This window comes from Pleurodeles waltl, chromosome 1_2, assembly GCF_031143425.1.
Source record: "Pleurodeles waltl isolate 20211129_DDA chromosome 1_2, aPleWal1.hap1.20221129, whole genome shotgun sequence".
NCBI lineage: Eukaryota > Metazoa > Chordata > Amphibia > Caudata > Salamandridae > Pleurodeles > Pleurodeles waltl.
This window is the reverse complement of record NC_090437.1, coordinates 98,400,135-98,417,271: the sequence shown is the minus strand read 5'-3', so window position 1 is coordinate 98,417,271 and position 17,137 is coordinate 98,400,135. Positions and strand designations below refer to the sequence as shown.

Here is a 17,137-nt window from a genome sequence, read left to right as displayed (position 1 = left end):
AGCCATTCGTTATGCCGCAATGGGATTTGTCCTTGGTCCTGACTTTCCTTATGGGGTCCCCTTTTGAACCTATGCATTCTTGCCCCTTAAGGTATTTGGTTTTAAAAACAGTCTTCCTGATAGCTATAACATCAGCAAGGAGAGTGAGTGAGTTGCAGGCCTTATCAGTAAAGCCCCCTTATACAACTTTTTATGGGGATAAGGTGGTGTTGAGGACCAAGGCTGCTTTCCTCCCGAAGGTTGTTTCACCTTTCCATTTGGCTCAGGCAATTACTTTGTCCACGTTCTATCCTCCGCCTCATCCTTCCAAAGAGGAAGAAAGACTGCACCGTCTGGACCCAAAGAGGGCGTTGAGCTTCTTTATTGATAGAACAAAGGATTTCAGGCTGGAGGATCAGCTGTTTATTGGATACGTGGGCAAGAGGAGAGGAAAGGCAGTCCACAAGAGAACACTATCCAGGTGGGTTGTTCTTTGCATTAAAATCTGTTACTCTTTGGCAAAGAAGGATCCTCCTGAGGGCATTAGAGCTCATTCCACCAGAGCTAAGTCGGCCACTTCGGCCTTGGCCAGAGGTGTTCCTGTGGTCGACATCTGCAAGGCCGCAACTTGGTCGTCCCTTCACACTTTTGCAAAACCTTACTGTTTGGATTCTGAGGTTAGAAGGGACGGCCATTTTGCACGGTCAGTGCTGCAGGATTTCTTGGTTTGACCATTTAGGCACCCACCGCCGGGCGTGGTACTGCTTTGGGACTCTATTCATTAGGTGAGGAATCCACAGGTAGTTGTATCCATCAGAAGAACGAGTTACTTACCTTCGGTAACGACTTTTCTGGTGGATACATTAGCTACCTGTGGATTCCTCACGGTCCCACCCGCCTCCCCGTTGCCTTTCTGGTCTTACCAAGTAATCCTTGAGTACGCTCCTCTTGGTCTTTGAGGGTGCAATAGATGTTGTATATATTATATGTATATATGTATATATCTTTGTGTATATACTTGATGTGTAGATATATATTTTAAAAAGAGAGTTATATATATATATAAAAGATTTACAGTTATTCATGCAATGTTGTGTATTTTTACAATGTAATGGGATGCTGCCTTGCTCTTTCATTGCATTGCCTGGTTGTTCTCATGCACGTAAAAAATGATTGGTACTGACGTCCGCACGTCGTCGAGGACCTCTTATTGCCTGTATGACGTCAGACGGCGTCGCGTGGGCTAGAGTGACGTCCTCGTCGACGTGCAGAGACTAGTAAGAAGATTTCCGTCGAATGCTGGCGCCATGGGAGTATTCATTAGGTGAGGAATCCACAGGTAGCTAATGTATCCACCAGAAAAGTCGTTACCGAAGGTAAGTAACTCGTTCATCTATTCAAAGGTAAGGGATCTGCAGCTAGAAGTCTCTATCAGATGAACAAATTACTTACTTTCGGTAATGCATTATCTGGTAGAGACTATAACTGGCTGCAGATTCCTTACACCCACCCATGCCTTCCTGCTCTGTGGACACATTTCTAGGGATAAGGTTGATCCCTTTCAGAGCCCTAGTTTGGACACACATTTGTCAATTCACTTCATGGCTCTGCGCCCCTAGTGTGTAAAGTAACTGATGTCCATGCACCTGCGTGTCGCCTATATAGGTGACCACAACATCATCTCTGTCTTTGACGCCTTCGCGCAGAACCAAATGAAGCCACCCATTGGTGCTGCTCTTGCAAAAATCTTCTGGATCCATTCTGATGTCTGGGAAATTCAAAGGTAAGGAATCTGCAGCTATATATAATCTCTACAAGATAATGCATTACCAAAGGTAAGTAACTTGTTCTTTTGGTTTATCTAGGTTCACCATCCTGCCATATGGCCTTGCTGTGTAAATGGAAGTCAAGAGACTTTGGGTGACAGGGAACACTTTATCTTTATATTAATTTTAAATAATTACATTGTTTTGAACATTTCAAACAGTCATCTCTAACATAACCTTTCAGAAACATTATTGTGGTGAAATAAAATTCAAGGCTTCACCTGTAGGAAGCTGGCTCAGTTTATGGGGTACACCTATGGTGTGGCACTCTATACTGAGTCCAGACAACCCTTAGTGATAGTGTTTAGGTGTCCAGATAGCTAAAGCTCTCCAGGGCTAGCTGTGGCAAGCAGCTAGAGCGTATCCATGAGCAGTGTAAACCACTTGCAATACCACAATAGTCAGTCAGTACCTGTCACACAAGAAAAAACTACACCAGGTATTGCAAAAATAAAGGATTCTTTATTACAGCACTACAACGATACAAACATTGGTATATCTCCACTTGGAGATATTAACACACAAAATATACACTTAGCAACAAGCAGGAAAAACATAGAAATACATGGGCCTCTATTGGGGTCGGGGGCAAACCATATACTAAGAAAGTGGTATAAGAATGGAGGTGCCCAACCAAGGAAAGTGTATTAGCAACCCAGGGACTGGGGGAGTAGGAAATTACCAGATGTACTAGAAATCCTTTGGGTGTCCTGGTGCAGAGCTGTAATCAAGCTGGGTGTCCCATAGGAAAACACAGGACCGCTGCGGTTGGATTTTTATAGATTCAGGACCCTTCCCAGTGGACCCCGAGGAAACCAGTTAGCACAAAGAAGGATGGAGAATGCCCCTATCTGTCGGTACCCAGAAGACCAGAGTACCTACACCAGGGAGCCCAGGTGCATAGGGGTGAAGCGGCATCGGAAACCCTAGTTAAAGTCAATGGAAGCCTGGGTTTCGCAGCTGCTGTCGTGACCTGTGGACCAGGCCGGTGGAACCAAAATGTGGATTCCGGACATGAACTTGAAAAAGAAGGGGACAATGTCCAGACCACTCAGAGATGTCCAGGCAGTGCAGATAGGCAATGCCCACCCTCTTGGAGGTGAAGTTCCTGCAGAACAGTGAAGGAAGGAGTCTAGCTGCGGAGTCCAGGGGGTTGCAGAAGTTCCTTGGAGTAACCCATGAGCTGGCCCATGTCGGTCACCAGATTGCAGGAGGATCAGTGGCCAGCAGGACCACCAACAAGCCTTGGCAAACACAAATAGCTGTTGAAAGAAAGATTATAGGTTTTTGAGGACCAGGTTGGTCCTATTGATTTGACCATAGGAAGAGAGTCAGGTCAAGCCGTCAGCAGGAAAGAAAGCCAGCCAGAGTCAGAGGAACCCCCACGAGTGACCCACTGGCAGCAGGCACAAGGAGACACAGAGGCCTCAGCAGCACAACAAAACAGGAGTTCTATGTCGCCGGAGCTGCAGAGTAGATGATGATCTTAGAGTTGCAGAGTGCTGGAGGCCGGGGCTTCTTGGAGCTTGAAGATCTCCTGGAGAGAGAACCAACAAGCCTTGGCAAGAGCAACAGTCGTAGAGCACAGGGTTTCCGTTCCAATGGCTGCAGCAAGGGTCACCGTCTCCCAAGTTGGTCAGAAGACAAGTTGAAACCGGAGAGGACCACAGAACCACCACCTGTGGGCAGAGCCTTTACGTTGTCCGTGGGACAGCAGGATCCACCAGCCGGTCATCGTCTTGAGGTGCATTCTGAGGTAGGGGAGTGACTCCTTCACACCAAGGGGGATTCCTTCTTCGAGTCCTTGTGACCTGGAGGATGCACAGCCATGGATGTTGCAGAAATCTTGTAGGAGCTCGAGAAACAATGTTGCAGTGGGAGCCCTCTTAGCTGGATACAGTCTTGTTTCAGTCCAAAATCAGACCTGCAGTGGTTCCGGAGGCCAGGTGTAGGAAGCTGGTCTGGTGTGTTGTGGACATCTATGGTGTTTGCACCTTATACCAGGCCCAGGAAACCCCTATTAGTGAATGAAGACAGCATCTAGGAAGCCTGGGCTCTCTAGTTGAAGCTGTGGTGAGCAGCCTATACTTATCTAGGAGGAGTGTAAAGCACTTGCAATACCACAGCAGTCACACAGTAATTTCTCACACCTGAAAGGAACAACAGTGTTACAAAAATAAAGGTACTTTATTACAGTAGCACTGAACTAGATTACTTATAGGCAGTCCCTCAACTGGAGGTAAGTACACACTATATATACACACAGTAAATATGAGGAATTACAATATAGAAACAACAAGCATTGGCAAGAAATAACCAAAAATAGCTAGGGCCTTATAGGGGGGCCAAACCATACAGGGAGTGCAGAATTATTAGGCAAGTTGTATTTTTGAGGATTAATTTTATTATTGAACAACAACCATGTTCTCAATGAACCCAAAAAACTCATTAATATCAAAGCTGAATATTTTTGGAAGTAGTTTTTAGTTTGTTTTTAGTTTTAGCTATGTTAGGGGGATATCTGTGTGTGCAGGTGACTATTACTGTGCATAATTATTAGGCAACTTAACAAAAAAATATATATATCCATTTCAATTATTTATTATTACCAGTGAAACCAATATAACATCTCAACATTCACAAATATACATTTCTGACATTCAAAAACAAAACAAAAACAAATCAGTGACCAATATAGCCACCTTTCTTTGCAAGGACACTCAAAAGCCTGCCATCCATGGATTCTGTCAGAGTTTTGATCTGTTCACCATCAACATTGCGTGCAGCAGCAACCACAGCCTCCCAGACACTGTTCAGAGAGGTGTACTGTTTTCCCTCCTTGTAAATCTCACATTTGATGATGGACCACAGGTTCTCAATGGGGTTCAGATCAGGTGAACAAGGAGGCCATGTCATTAGATTTCCTTCTTTTATACCCTTTCTTGCCAGCCACGCTGTGGAGTACTTGGACGCATGTGATGGAGCATTGTCCTGCATGAAAACCATGTTTTTCTTGAAGGATGCAGACTTCTTCCTGTACCACTGCTTGAAGAAGGTGTCTTCCAGGAACTGGCAGTAGGACTGGGAGTTGAGCTTGACTCCATCCTCAACCCGAAAAGGCCCCACAAGCTCATCTTTGATGATACCAGCCCAAACCAGTACTCCACCTCCACCTTGCTGGCGTCTGAGTCGGACTGGAGCTCTCTGCCCTTTACCAATCCAGCCACGGGCCCATCCATCTGGCCCATCAAGACTCACTCTCATTTCATCAGTCCATAAAACCTTAGAAAAATCAGTCTTGAGATATTTCTTGGCCCAGTCTTGACGTTTCAGCTTGTGTGTCTTGTTCAGTGGTGGTCGTCTTTCAGCCTTTCTTACCTTGGCCATGTCTCTGAGTATTGCACACCTTGTGCTTTTGGGCACTCCAGTGATGTTGCAGCTCTGAAATATGGCCAAACTGGTGGCAAGTGGCATCGTGGCAGCTGCACGCTTGACTTTTCTCAGTTCATGGGCAGTTATTTTGCGCCTTGGTTTTTCCACACGCTTCTTGCGACCCTGTTGACTATTTTGAATGAAACGCTTGATTGTTCGATGATCACGCTTCAGAAGCTTTGCAATTTTAAGAGTGCTGCATCCCTCTGCAAGATATCTCACTATCTTTGACTTTTCTGAGCCTGTCAAGTCCTTCTTTTGACCCATTTTGCCAAAGGAAAGGAAGTTGCCTAATAATTATGCACACCTGATATAGGGTGTTGATGTCATTAGACCACACCCCTTCTCATTACAGAGATGCACATCACCTAATATGCTTAATTGGTAGTAGGCTTTCGAGCCTATGCAGCTTGGAGTAAGACAACATGCATAAAGAGGATGATGTGGTCAAAATACTCATTTGCCTAATAATTCTGCACTCCCTGTATACTAAAATAGTGGAATGCGAAGTGAGCTCCCCCATTCAAGGATGTGGAATAGTTAGAAGAGAACTGGGAGAACTCAGGACCCAAAGAGGTGAGTACCTAGGTGACCTCAGCGACCAGGAGAGCAGCGGTAAGTTACCTGGTCTTCCCAAAGACTAACAAGGGACCTTGGAAGAGGAAGATTGCAAGACCAGGACCAGTCCAGTGGACCCAAACAGTGGATTGCCGAAGAAGCAGACCTGCAAAAGAAGGGAACAGAGGCCAGTCCACATAGGAGTGTCCAGACGGGGCAGGAGCCACTACTTACCCTTCTGTGGATGAACATCCGGGTCGAAGGGGAAAGGTGAAGATCAGCTAGGGAGCCCAGGAGCTGCAGAGAGGTCCTTGGAGTCATGCAGGTGATGTCCCATGTCGGTCACCGGGTCGCAGATGGTCAGTGGTCAGGAGGACCCCCAACAAGCTGTGGCAAATGCAAGTTGGAGCAAAGGAAGATTTGCAGAGGAGAAGAGGACCAGCAAGGTCCAGGGGGCTTGACCCTTGGTCGGGAGTCCGGGCTGACCCTCAGCAGTCGAGAGAGTCAGCAGAAGCAGTCACAGCCCCCACAGGCAACCCACTGGCAGCAGGCACAGTAAGTTGTAGTGAGGCCCAGTCAGCACACCTGGAGAGGAGTCTCACGTCGCTGGGGCAGCAGAGGAGAGACTGTCCTTGCAAGGATGAAGTGCTGCAGGCTGGGCATATTTGGAGCCTGAAGATCCCTTGGAGCAGGACTCAACAAGCCTTGGTTGCTGCAAGGGTCACAGTGCACAGGGGTATTGTCCTGCAAAGAGAGGCAAGGGCTCACTGTCTCCAAAGTTGGACAGCAGGTAAGGAGGGCCCACAGGACAACTCAAAACCACCACCTGTATTGGAGATTCTTCCTGGAGCCGGATGACAGAAGAGCCCAGCAGCAAGTCGTTGTTGCCTGAGGTGCCAGCAGAAGCAGGGGAGTGACTCCTTCACTCCAAGGGAGATTCCTTGTTGCTTCTTTGGTGCAGCTGAAGTCTTGCCAAGCCCACATAATGCACAGCTGTGGAAACTATGCAAATTCTGGAAGGAGCCAAAGAAACAATGCTGCAAGGAGAGGTCGTCTCGGGAGTTGTCAGCTTGTTTGGTTCCTGAAGAGTCCAGCACCAGTTCCAGTGGTCAGGAGCAGAAGAGATTGATGCTGAGGAGCCCTGATGGAGTTCTGCACGCCGAATCTGGAGACCCGCCCACAAGGTAGTCCCTAAATAGTCCTACCAAGTGTATTGGTCACTCTGCAGGGTAACTACCTATCATAGGGGTTCACTGACATCAGTCACTTGTCCTGATCAAGCAGATGCTCCCATTGGCCTCTGCACATCTTGTTTTCAAGATGGCAGAATCAAGTGACCACCTGGAGGAGCTCTGGGCACCACGCCTGGAGTGGTGCTGGACAGGGGAGTGGTCACTCCCCTTTCCGCTGCTTTTGCACCAGAGCAGGGACCCGGACTGGTGCAAACCGGATTATGCAAGGAGGGCACCAAATGTGCCCTTCAAAGCAAGCCGATGGTGCGGGGAGGCTAGCCCTCCCCTGTCATGTAACACCTATTTCCAAGGGAGAGGGTGTTCTGCCCTGCCCTAGTTGAGCTGGTCATGCAGCAGGAGGGCAAAAACCTGTCTGAAGGGCTGCAGCAGCTTGGGATGCCCACAAACCCTGGAAGACTGGTAGGCACAATACTGGGAGGGTCCTCTAAGGTGCCCCAGAGTTCATGGAATCATGCCACCAATACTGGCATTAGTATTGGAGTATGATTCTGACATCTTTGATACCAAACATGCCTAGGTTCCGAGTTACCATTATGTAGGTTGACCACATGTAGTGACCTATGGACAGCACACAGGTAAAATGGCTTTCTCACACTTACGAAGTTCAGTGCATTGGAACTGGCGTTCATAGGGGCATGTCTGCTCATGCAGGGGTGCCCCCACACACAGGAATGTACACCTTGCCCTTTGAGCTAGGAGGGCATACCATAGGGGTGACTTACAGTGACCTGGTGCAGTGGCCAGAAGTAAAAGGGTGCATGCACCTATTCACGCAGGCTGCAATGGCAGGCCTGCAGACATAGTTTTCATGGGCTCCCATGAGTGGCCTAATACTTGCTGCAGCCCTTGGGGGACCCCTTGCAGGAAATCCTTTGTTCTGTCTTCCCCTGCTTGAGTTAGGCTCATCAGCTGGAGGGCTGATTAGCGTCTTGGGTCGGCAGCAGCGTGGGCTGGCAGCCAGACCCCATAAGGCTGCGCAGGCAGAACTGGGGGATCCTTTAAGGAACCCCCAGTGTACACGGGAGGGATCATACAACTAGCACTGGAATCGGTGTAGTTGCTTGATTCAAACATGTTTGATACCCAATCATGCCTAGGTTCGGAGAAGCCATTATGTTGTTGGACCACTCTTGTTGACTAGTGTCCACTACACACCTTAAGATGTCTTCCTCGCACTCACAAAGCCCAGGTAATGGAGTCTGGCATTTGTAGGGATACCCTACTCATGCTGGGCTACCCTCACACTTAAGGACAGGCACATTGCCCTTGGGCTGAAGGGCCTACCAGAGGGGTGACTTACAGTGTCCAAGTGCAGTGACCATGATATAGGGCAAGCGTTATATCTGAAGTGAAAGGTGCCTGAACCATTTCACACAGGCTGCAATGGCAGGCCTGCAGACACAGTTTGCATGGGCTCCCATGGATGACATAATACATGGTGCAGCCCATGGGAGATTCCTGGTGTACCAGTGCCCTGGGTATCTAAGCACCATATACCAGGGACTTACATGGGTGCACCAGTATGCTAATTGTGGATGTAAAAGTTTACCAGCAATCAAATTTAGAGTAGAGAGCACAGACACAGGGGTCCTGATTAGAAGGTGGTTAAATGTGGGGGTAACTTTGACAAAAAGATGCTAATTTCCTATATCACCAATATTACTGGTGTGCCTGTTGTATGGCTAGTCAAACTGTGAGTATTTATTTTACCTCAAGGATGGCATTTAAAAGATGGAGCTTGAGTAGTAAACACAGACGATAACCCTACCCCCCCACGTCTTCTTCCTGCCCAAATCTCTGTTTTAGTTTGTCTGTAGGTAATGTACATGATGTCCCACCAGAGGTGCAGTAGAGTCTTCACCTCTCACCCTCTATGTGAGTAGAAGGTCTTGGTGTCCAATACATCTTTCGAAGGAGAGAAATACTGGCCCTGCCTGATTGCCTGAATACTTGAAATTATAAGGATGCACTGGATACCGACTGGTGATGCATAGCTTTGGCTATACTAGCTGAAGCTGTTCTGCAGCTTACTTGGAGAAAGGACTTGCGTGGATCCTTTTGCTGACATGTGGAGCCGGTATACTGCCCATTTCTTCCTGACTAGGACTAAGCCTACGGCACTACTGAAGCTCTGGGTGACAGCCCTGCTGCTCATCTTAGCCTATATGGAGGCACCCTGGCAAGCTCAAGGAGCCGTTTATCGTTGAATTGAGACTGATCTCACTGTATTCCTCACCATAAAATGGGCTACAGAAGAGCCAACTTTGATGAGTGTAAAAAAGACTTCCTAAGAGACTGCTGCAAATATGGTTGAAATTGTGGTGTCTGGTCATCACGCCCATCTACACACTGGTGTTCCTTGTTTTCATCTATTACCTTTGCTACTCCTTTGACCTTGCTCAGTGCGGTGCTACACTATTGGCATTCCTGGCCAGTTAACCAGATCCCAAGACCCAGAGATCGCTGTGGTCAGCTGCGAGTTCCAAGTGCTCTTGTCCTTCTTGCTTCTAGGTCCCTAAATATGTAAGGTTGGTGTTCCTCACTTGTATCCATGAATGCGACATACACACATATTCAAGACACTTCCTGCTTTCTAAGCACATTCCCTCTATACTGTTATTTTTATGTGTTTGCTTTTATTTATGATGTTTAAGCGTTTGCAAACTTCTAGGTTTGCAAATATTAATCAGATACCAAAGAGAGACTAAGTACTGATCAATTATTTAACCTGAATGTCCGTAAGATTTCATGAGCATTAGCTATTTGTGGACCTTGTGCTTAGGTATCCACACAGTATTTCACGGGTGCCTTGCATACCTAGATTAGTAATCACTTAAAACATGGCTAACATTAACTTGTGAACACTGTATACTGTTTGGCCACGGCTACCTTAATTGCTGAGTAGTGCATAACACCTCCTAGGTATGCACTCAAAATTAACATTCTTATTGTGAGATTATAGGCTCAGTGTATCTTTATTGTCAGGCGTTGGTGTAATTTACTGTGCTTGGTGCTTTCTATGATTTGATTACTGTTTAGCTTGTAAATACATATATATATGAGATATAAGTAATGTGAGCCCAGCACCTGGGTTGGGCAGTCAAGCTTTTTTCTGACTGTGATAATTGTATTGCACTGTAACACGATTCACCCCACACATCTCCCTTGAATTACGCCTTGAATTACTCACACAGTTTCTGTTGCAGACTCAGTATGTTGAATGCGGATTGTAAGGGTCCAATGACCCCAGTAATCACCCACTCAAGAGAATTGGACAGACGTTTTTGCCGGTTGTTATTGTCTTTTCCTATGTAAAGGACATAACTACATCATAATTAGGGCTCCCGGTTTTATGGTATTTATTTTTTAACGTTTCTGTCTGTATTTAGCCATATTTATTTTTGTTGGCCATCTTGTCAGTATTTAGCCTTTTTTATTTTGAGTTCTGTGATTAAATGAAGGTGTCAAACGGTATATTTCCACATTTATTCAACTAATAAAGTTACACTTATTCTTTGACGCCTATTGTGTTTTTAGTCAATTAAGCAGCCAAAATTAACATAACAATACACCCGCAGGTAAATATTAGCATTCTCCTACAAATGCATGTTGACATATGTTGTTATGTAAGAAAATCCTATCTTGTTTTTAACTCTCCATGCCATCTATCTGCCCAGCAGTTGGCTTTGAACTGATGAAAACTGTACGGAAAGTCACTCAGAAGAAGACAACATTTTCTGTTTTGTTCCATTAAAAAAAAAAATGAATACCGACAGGAAACACTTTGTTTTCGGTTAGTATGTATCTGTAAAAAAAATCATTAAAAACGGGAAACAGAGAGGTTTAATCATAACCCACGTCTTACCCAAGAGTCCTACGAGTCCTTCCAAGACATATCTGAACTACTTTGGTCACACTTGATGGAAACCGGTTCTCTGGAGGGACGGACATTTTGCCTGCGAGAGAATATGAAATACGCTGACAGCATTACTCGTCTCTGCTCTTTTGCAACTTTTGAATGTCAACATCATTCGCATTTGTGTTTCTGTAGTCTGATGCTGCTCTCTTCTTGTTTCAGCTCCACAGCAGAAATATTAAAAATAGAAGCAGGCTGAGTGTGGATTAGTGTAGAAAAGTATGCGGCCGTTTTCTAAAAATAAAAAAATAGAATTTATTCCAAGTGCACACTTGAGAGAGCACAATTTCTGCTAAGTGTAATGATTACGACTATACGAAATGTATTACATCTCTTTAATGGCTCTGAAATAATGTATGGAATTTGTTTGTGTCACAGTAAAACACATTTTGAACTACCTCTCGATCAGTGATGACGGGATCATCAATGCATTGAGGTGTGCCCATAATCACTGAAGTGCTGCTATTTTTCTGTAGATGATGGGGCGTTTCTTCAGCGGATTGGCGCAGTCAGGAGCCTGGTGCTGCTTTGACGAATTTAATCGCATTGACATCGAAGTTCTGTCTGTGATTGCCCAGCAGCTGATCACCATTAGAAATGCCAAAGCTGCAAAGGTAACATTGTGATACTTCTACATACCTGGCTGTTTTAGATTGTCATGGTAAATAATGTTTCTTGTAGCGAAGGTAACACTAAGTAAGTTACAACCAAAGCATAATGTAGTATTAAATATCCGAATAAATATGTCCCTGTGCGTTCCATGTTTTAACAGTTTGCACATTCATAGCTCATGTGTTTTCAATGGAATTTTCCTCGTATCTCATTCTGGTGAAATGCAAATTTAGGGTGTACGATGTTGCTCATTACCCTAGTTTCAGCATATTGCAGGACCCGCAGGCGTTTTCATTATTGTTGAACCTGTCACATAGTGTCTTTCAGATCCTTAATGAAGGGCAGTAAGTAAAGCAAGGCCTTCGTTGATAGGGTGAATGCAATGCACAGGTTTCATTATAACTGTTGTCACTTAAATAGGCAGAAGCCCCATAGCTGAGTGACTGTGCATGCAGATCCACTGCCATGGTGCATTCAGAATTGCATGTGCTAACCCCCAGTGCTATACTGGTCCTCAGCAAAGAAAGGCTTTACAATCATCACAAATCGAGATGAGCATTCTTTAAATTTCCCTTGTTATCTTAGGCCTAGTGCATATAAAATACTGCAAGTGTCTCAGTATTTGGAGTGACAACTAGTCTTACTGCTTTATGGCAGTGATGTGCTTGAACTCGTAGGGAGCTAGGATAGATTGGAGGAAGAAACTAATGTGTATTTACTGTAGACAGATTTTGTGGAGTATAAAGATGTTATTATTTATTTTCTGTAGTTATCATATTTTTATATTTTGCAAACCAAGCTCCTGAAAGCACCTAAGTGCTGGACAGATGTGTAGATAAAATTGGTAGTTGCAATTGTTCTCATTCAAAAATGTTGTTGTGATGCTGATGATGATCAAGATATACATTTGTTGCTTAGAATGAAACCCAGTTTAGTGTTCGCGACAACGATTTTTGCAGCTTTTGATGTAAAAAATGATCATTTATGTCTGGATGGAGAGGTGACAGAGGAATGAAGAGACTAACTGGAATTTTGTATGTTAAGCTTATGGGCATCCAATATACAGTTTGTTCTAGACAGTCATCAAGATGAAGTTCCATAGTTACTTTAAGATAAAGTGCATATCATCCACATGTTAACAAATTGTAATATTCAGGTTTCTATCCAGAATCCTAAAAGTCTTCATAACAATGTTGACCATTGAGAGAGACCAGATTAATAGACTCCATAAGGCTGGTTGTGATACATGTTTAATACTCCGTTTTAACTCCATGAGCAAAAAAGAACTAAACCAGTAGAGAACGTGTCCACCAATGCTCATGCACATGTTCATTTTCTTAGGGAGCATCTACTGGTCCACTGTAATGAATGTCAAAGATAGCTTAACATTCTCCAAATTGTAGACAGTTCTCACCATTAGTAAGAATGCATAGAACAGTATCTATGACTTGAACAATGTATTTTTTAGATAACATGAACACCTTTGTGCCAGCAGAGCTTGCTCTCAATCTATAAATGACCTCTTGGGACCAATGAGGAACTGGAAGCTGAACCAGAAGCTTGTATGGCTATCATGATGTTTTTTTGTGTCTAGTTTTTGGTTTGACAATTTTGTTTCCTTGGGGGAGTGATATCACCAACATAAGGGACTAATTCCTTGCTACATACAACTCATACTAACATTAGATATTGGGAGTCTGGCTTTTTCTTTTTTTAAATATAACCTACCTGCACAACACAAGTGCCCTGAACACAATGTGTCCGTTTTGCCTAGCACACTAAGACCCAGCACAGGACAACAGAACAGTTTTGATGAATTGCAGCATTTTCTACAGCTTCAACTATTGAAGCTTCTTTCATAATTCTGTATGAGGATATGATCATCTTCTTGGCATTACAAGTACATTTCCCATGCATAATATTTTAGGTTTCACCCATCATATTTGATGTCAAAATATTCTCAAATAAATATCTATTTTCATTGCCACAAACTCAGGAGTCAATAATCTGTTTACTCAATGAAAAGATCATGCTTTGTTTTCTTTTACTTTCAGCAGAATCATGAGTGGCCATTAGTCTAAGTCAAGGGTATCCAACCTAGGAGCATGTTGATCCATGTTAATTTTTCAAGATAAACACTTGCTTTGTAAATAACTTCCACTTAAACTAATTGTTGGTAAATTAATCTTATGCAGATATCCTGAAAATGTGTCATCAGTCCAGCTCTACTACGCTTACGTTATATGTCAAGTAGAGGTGATGTATCTAACTAAGAGGTTGATAGCATGAAATCTATGAATTAATCTCATCCACTCGTAAATAATACAGAACCAAACATGAAAACCTGTCCTGGTTCCTCCCACACCAAGAGAAACAGTCCTGCCTGAACTTCTTGGCCATGCATCTCTTGTTAAAGGAACATGAGCAGCCCTAGGTATTCTCCTCCGTATCTGTATTAACATATATATTTTCTCCTTTATATCCGCAGCTTTCTAGATTTATGTTTGAGGGACGTGAAATTAAGTTAGTCATGACATGTGCAGCATTCATCACCATGAATCCTGGTTATGCTGGAAGAACGGAATTACCTGATAATCTAAAAGCTCTCTTCAGACCATTTTCGATGATGGTGCCCAACTACGCATTAATTGCAGAGGTAAATCACTGTCACGCACATGAACCATTTATGCGATTTCTTAAATAATTGTTAAGACATTATTATAGCTAGAAAACGAGAAAAACAGCCTGAATCATTTTTATGATATAGTCCTCTGTCCTGAGAATAGATACTAGGTGCGTCATATCTCTTACTCATCGTTTGGCAGTGGTTAGAGTGTTTTTGTCAGTTCAGGGAGAGTAGTACCATGCAAAGTAATTAGAGTGTAAGACTTTCCTTCTGTAAGTTGGGCAAGTAATGAAAACGTTTGGGAAGCAATCAGTGCCCCTGTATATTTGGCAGAATTATGGGACTCAGGGCACTGATGTTTAAAAAGAGTGAATCATCACAACTCATTCACTGCTGTATTACATACGTTATTTGGTGTGAGTAATTTTTTCATGATGTTCAAAAGCTGGTGAATCGAATACTCCTTTAATTAATGGAAACTGAATTCAAGGTCACATAGGGGGTCATTCTGACCCCGGCGGTCAAGGACCGCCGGGGCCGGGGTCGGGGTCGGCGGTAGCACCGCCAACAGGCTGGCGGTGCTCCGCTGGGCATTCTGACTGCGGCGGTACAGCCGTGGCCAGAAACGGAAAGTCGGCGGTGTACCGCCGACTTTCCGCTGCCCATGGGAATCCGCCATGGCGGCGCAGCTTGCTGCGCCGCCATGGGGATTCCGACCCCCTCACCGCCATCCTGTTCCTGGCGGTTCCGCCCACCAGGAACAGGATGGCGGTGAGGGGTGTTGTGGGGCCCCTGGGGGCCCCTGCAGTGCCCATGCCAATGGCATGGGCACTGCAGGGGCCCCCGTAAGAGGGCCCCACTTTGAATTTCAGTGTCTGCTCAGCAGACACTGAAATTCGCGACGGGTGCTACTGCACCCGTCGCACATCCTCCACTCCGCCGGCTCCATTCGGAGCCGGCATCCTCATGGAGGGGTGTTTCCCACTGGGCTGGCGGGCGGCCTTTTGGCGGTCGCCCGCCAGCCCAGTGGGAAACCCAGAATACCCGCGGCGGTCTTTTGACCGCATAGCGGTATTCTGGCGGTTCCCGCCGCCCGCCGGGGTCAGAATGACCCCCATAGTGTTTAATGATTATTGAACAAGGCGTGCTCGCCATCCACTGGTTAGATTTTGATCACATAGTTGACTGAAAGGATACCTGTGGCATCATGTTTGTGGGTACTGCAAACTCAGGGGCTGTGGGTTTATTGAACTCTTATTCAGTTGTGGCAAAATCACTTGGGGCTAATAGTTCAAATTATCCATTGTACGAGTGGTGGTATGGTTTTATTTGTATTGATTAATTTTACTGACATTTTGGCGATAACAATTACAATAAGAATATCCAATTAAAGTAAGATAATTGTATCAAAGTATTGCAACGTTCTCTACACAATTCATATATATAAATATGCACACATCAACAAGAAAATACATTAACAATAATTAATATCCTAGCAGTCGTATAAAGAACCAGAATACCTTAATAAATATATAAACAGAAACATATTACTTTCTGTAGTTATCAGACACTATAAATAACATTTCTGATAGATACTTCTACCTGCAGAGTCCCTACCTTTTGAATATTCCTATGCATCAGCATTCCACTGAAGCTTTTTCAATAGCTCTCACACATCGACAAGTGGCCTCGGCATATACATGGCTCCGCATGCAGCACCACATTACATCACTGGAGACCCTGTTGGCATGCTGATATCAGTTCCCTTTTTCAGTGCCTTGGACGTGTAACTTCATTAACTTTCCTTTGGAATCAACAAGTTTTTTTTATGTTTTTCCAATTTGGTGTATTTTGTTCTGAGAAATGTCACCACGCTGAATATCGGGATTTCAGCACTGCAAGGACTGTGAGGGTCAGATATCTATTACTGACCCTCATGAAATTTGTCTTTGGTATTTGGGGTCGGATCATGCTATCAGTGCTTGCCCCAGTTGTCAACAGATGAATCCAAAGACTCTTCTGGAAAGAGAGGCAAAGTTGTTCATGGCTGCGGCTCCACAGTCGACTTCCCCTTACCCTCAGGACACTACGCTGGTCTCAGATCTGGTACGTCAGCCGGAGCATGTGTGTCCAGCCTTTCCAGCTCCGGGTGCGGATCCTAATCACTTTTTGAATGTAGTGTTTGTCATCTTTAACAGGGCAATGACGCCATCTGGTGCGCCTGTGGGACCCATGGTTCCTCTGACTTATTCTCTGGAAGGCTTTCCATCGCCTCCTCAGAAAGTGGCTTTTATGCCCTTCATGCCAATGGCCCAGGTTTCCATTTTTCCACACCTCCAGAAGTATCTTCTTACCTATTCCGTTATAAGGAAAGTAGCGGAATTGTTGGATTTACCTCTTCCCTCTACAGAGCTAAAATCAAATATACCGACCGAGGTACTTCATTCCTCTTTGCTGCCCTTCAATGAAGCCTTAACAGATCCGATTTGGGGCATTTGGCAGAGGCTGATAATGACCTCTGCTGTTTCAAGGCCAATAGCAGAAGGTATAATCCGGCTCCAGGGGATCTGCTTTTTAAGTCCTCTCATCCTTCACCTGAGAGTTTAGTTGTTAAGGCTTCATATTCATCGGAGTGTACTCCTCCAGGGTCTTTACCTGCTTCATCTGCAGATAGAGAATCCCTATTCTGCAGTTGCACAGGAAGTGTCTGCTTCACAGTGGGGTCTCAACATTGTTAGTTTGTGGTCCTCCCATTTGTTCTTACTTCTGCTCCTCGAGGCTTCACAAAAGTGATGTTGGTGGTTGCAGCTCATCTCAGAAGCTTGGGAATACCAGTAGTTCCTTATCTGTACGAGTGGCTCATCAAAGCCAAGTCTCCGGCGTTGGTGTTGCATCACTTGCAGGAGATGACTCTGTTGTTGTTCAACTTGAGTTT

The 17,137-nt window shown here is 44.8% G+C and overlaps 1 protein-coding gene across 2 annotated transcripts in view; it reads left to right on the top strand.

Annotated features, from left to right (window-relative positions):
- Positions 1-17,137, top strand: part of DNAH6 (dynein axonemal heavy chain 6) — a 1,211,389-nt gene that overhangs the window by 451,915 nt on the left and 742,337 nt on the right. For both annotated transcript variants that reach the window (XM_069236637.1, XM_069236634.1), the window contains exons 30-31: positions 11,441-11,578; positions 14,065-14,232. In XM_069236637.1, coding sequence (XP_069092738.1) covers positions 11,441-11,578; positions 14,065-14,232 — 306 coding nt within the window. The remainder of the gene's footprint in view (positions 1-11,440; positions 11,579-14,064; positions 14,233-17,137) is intronic.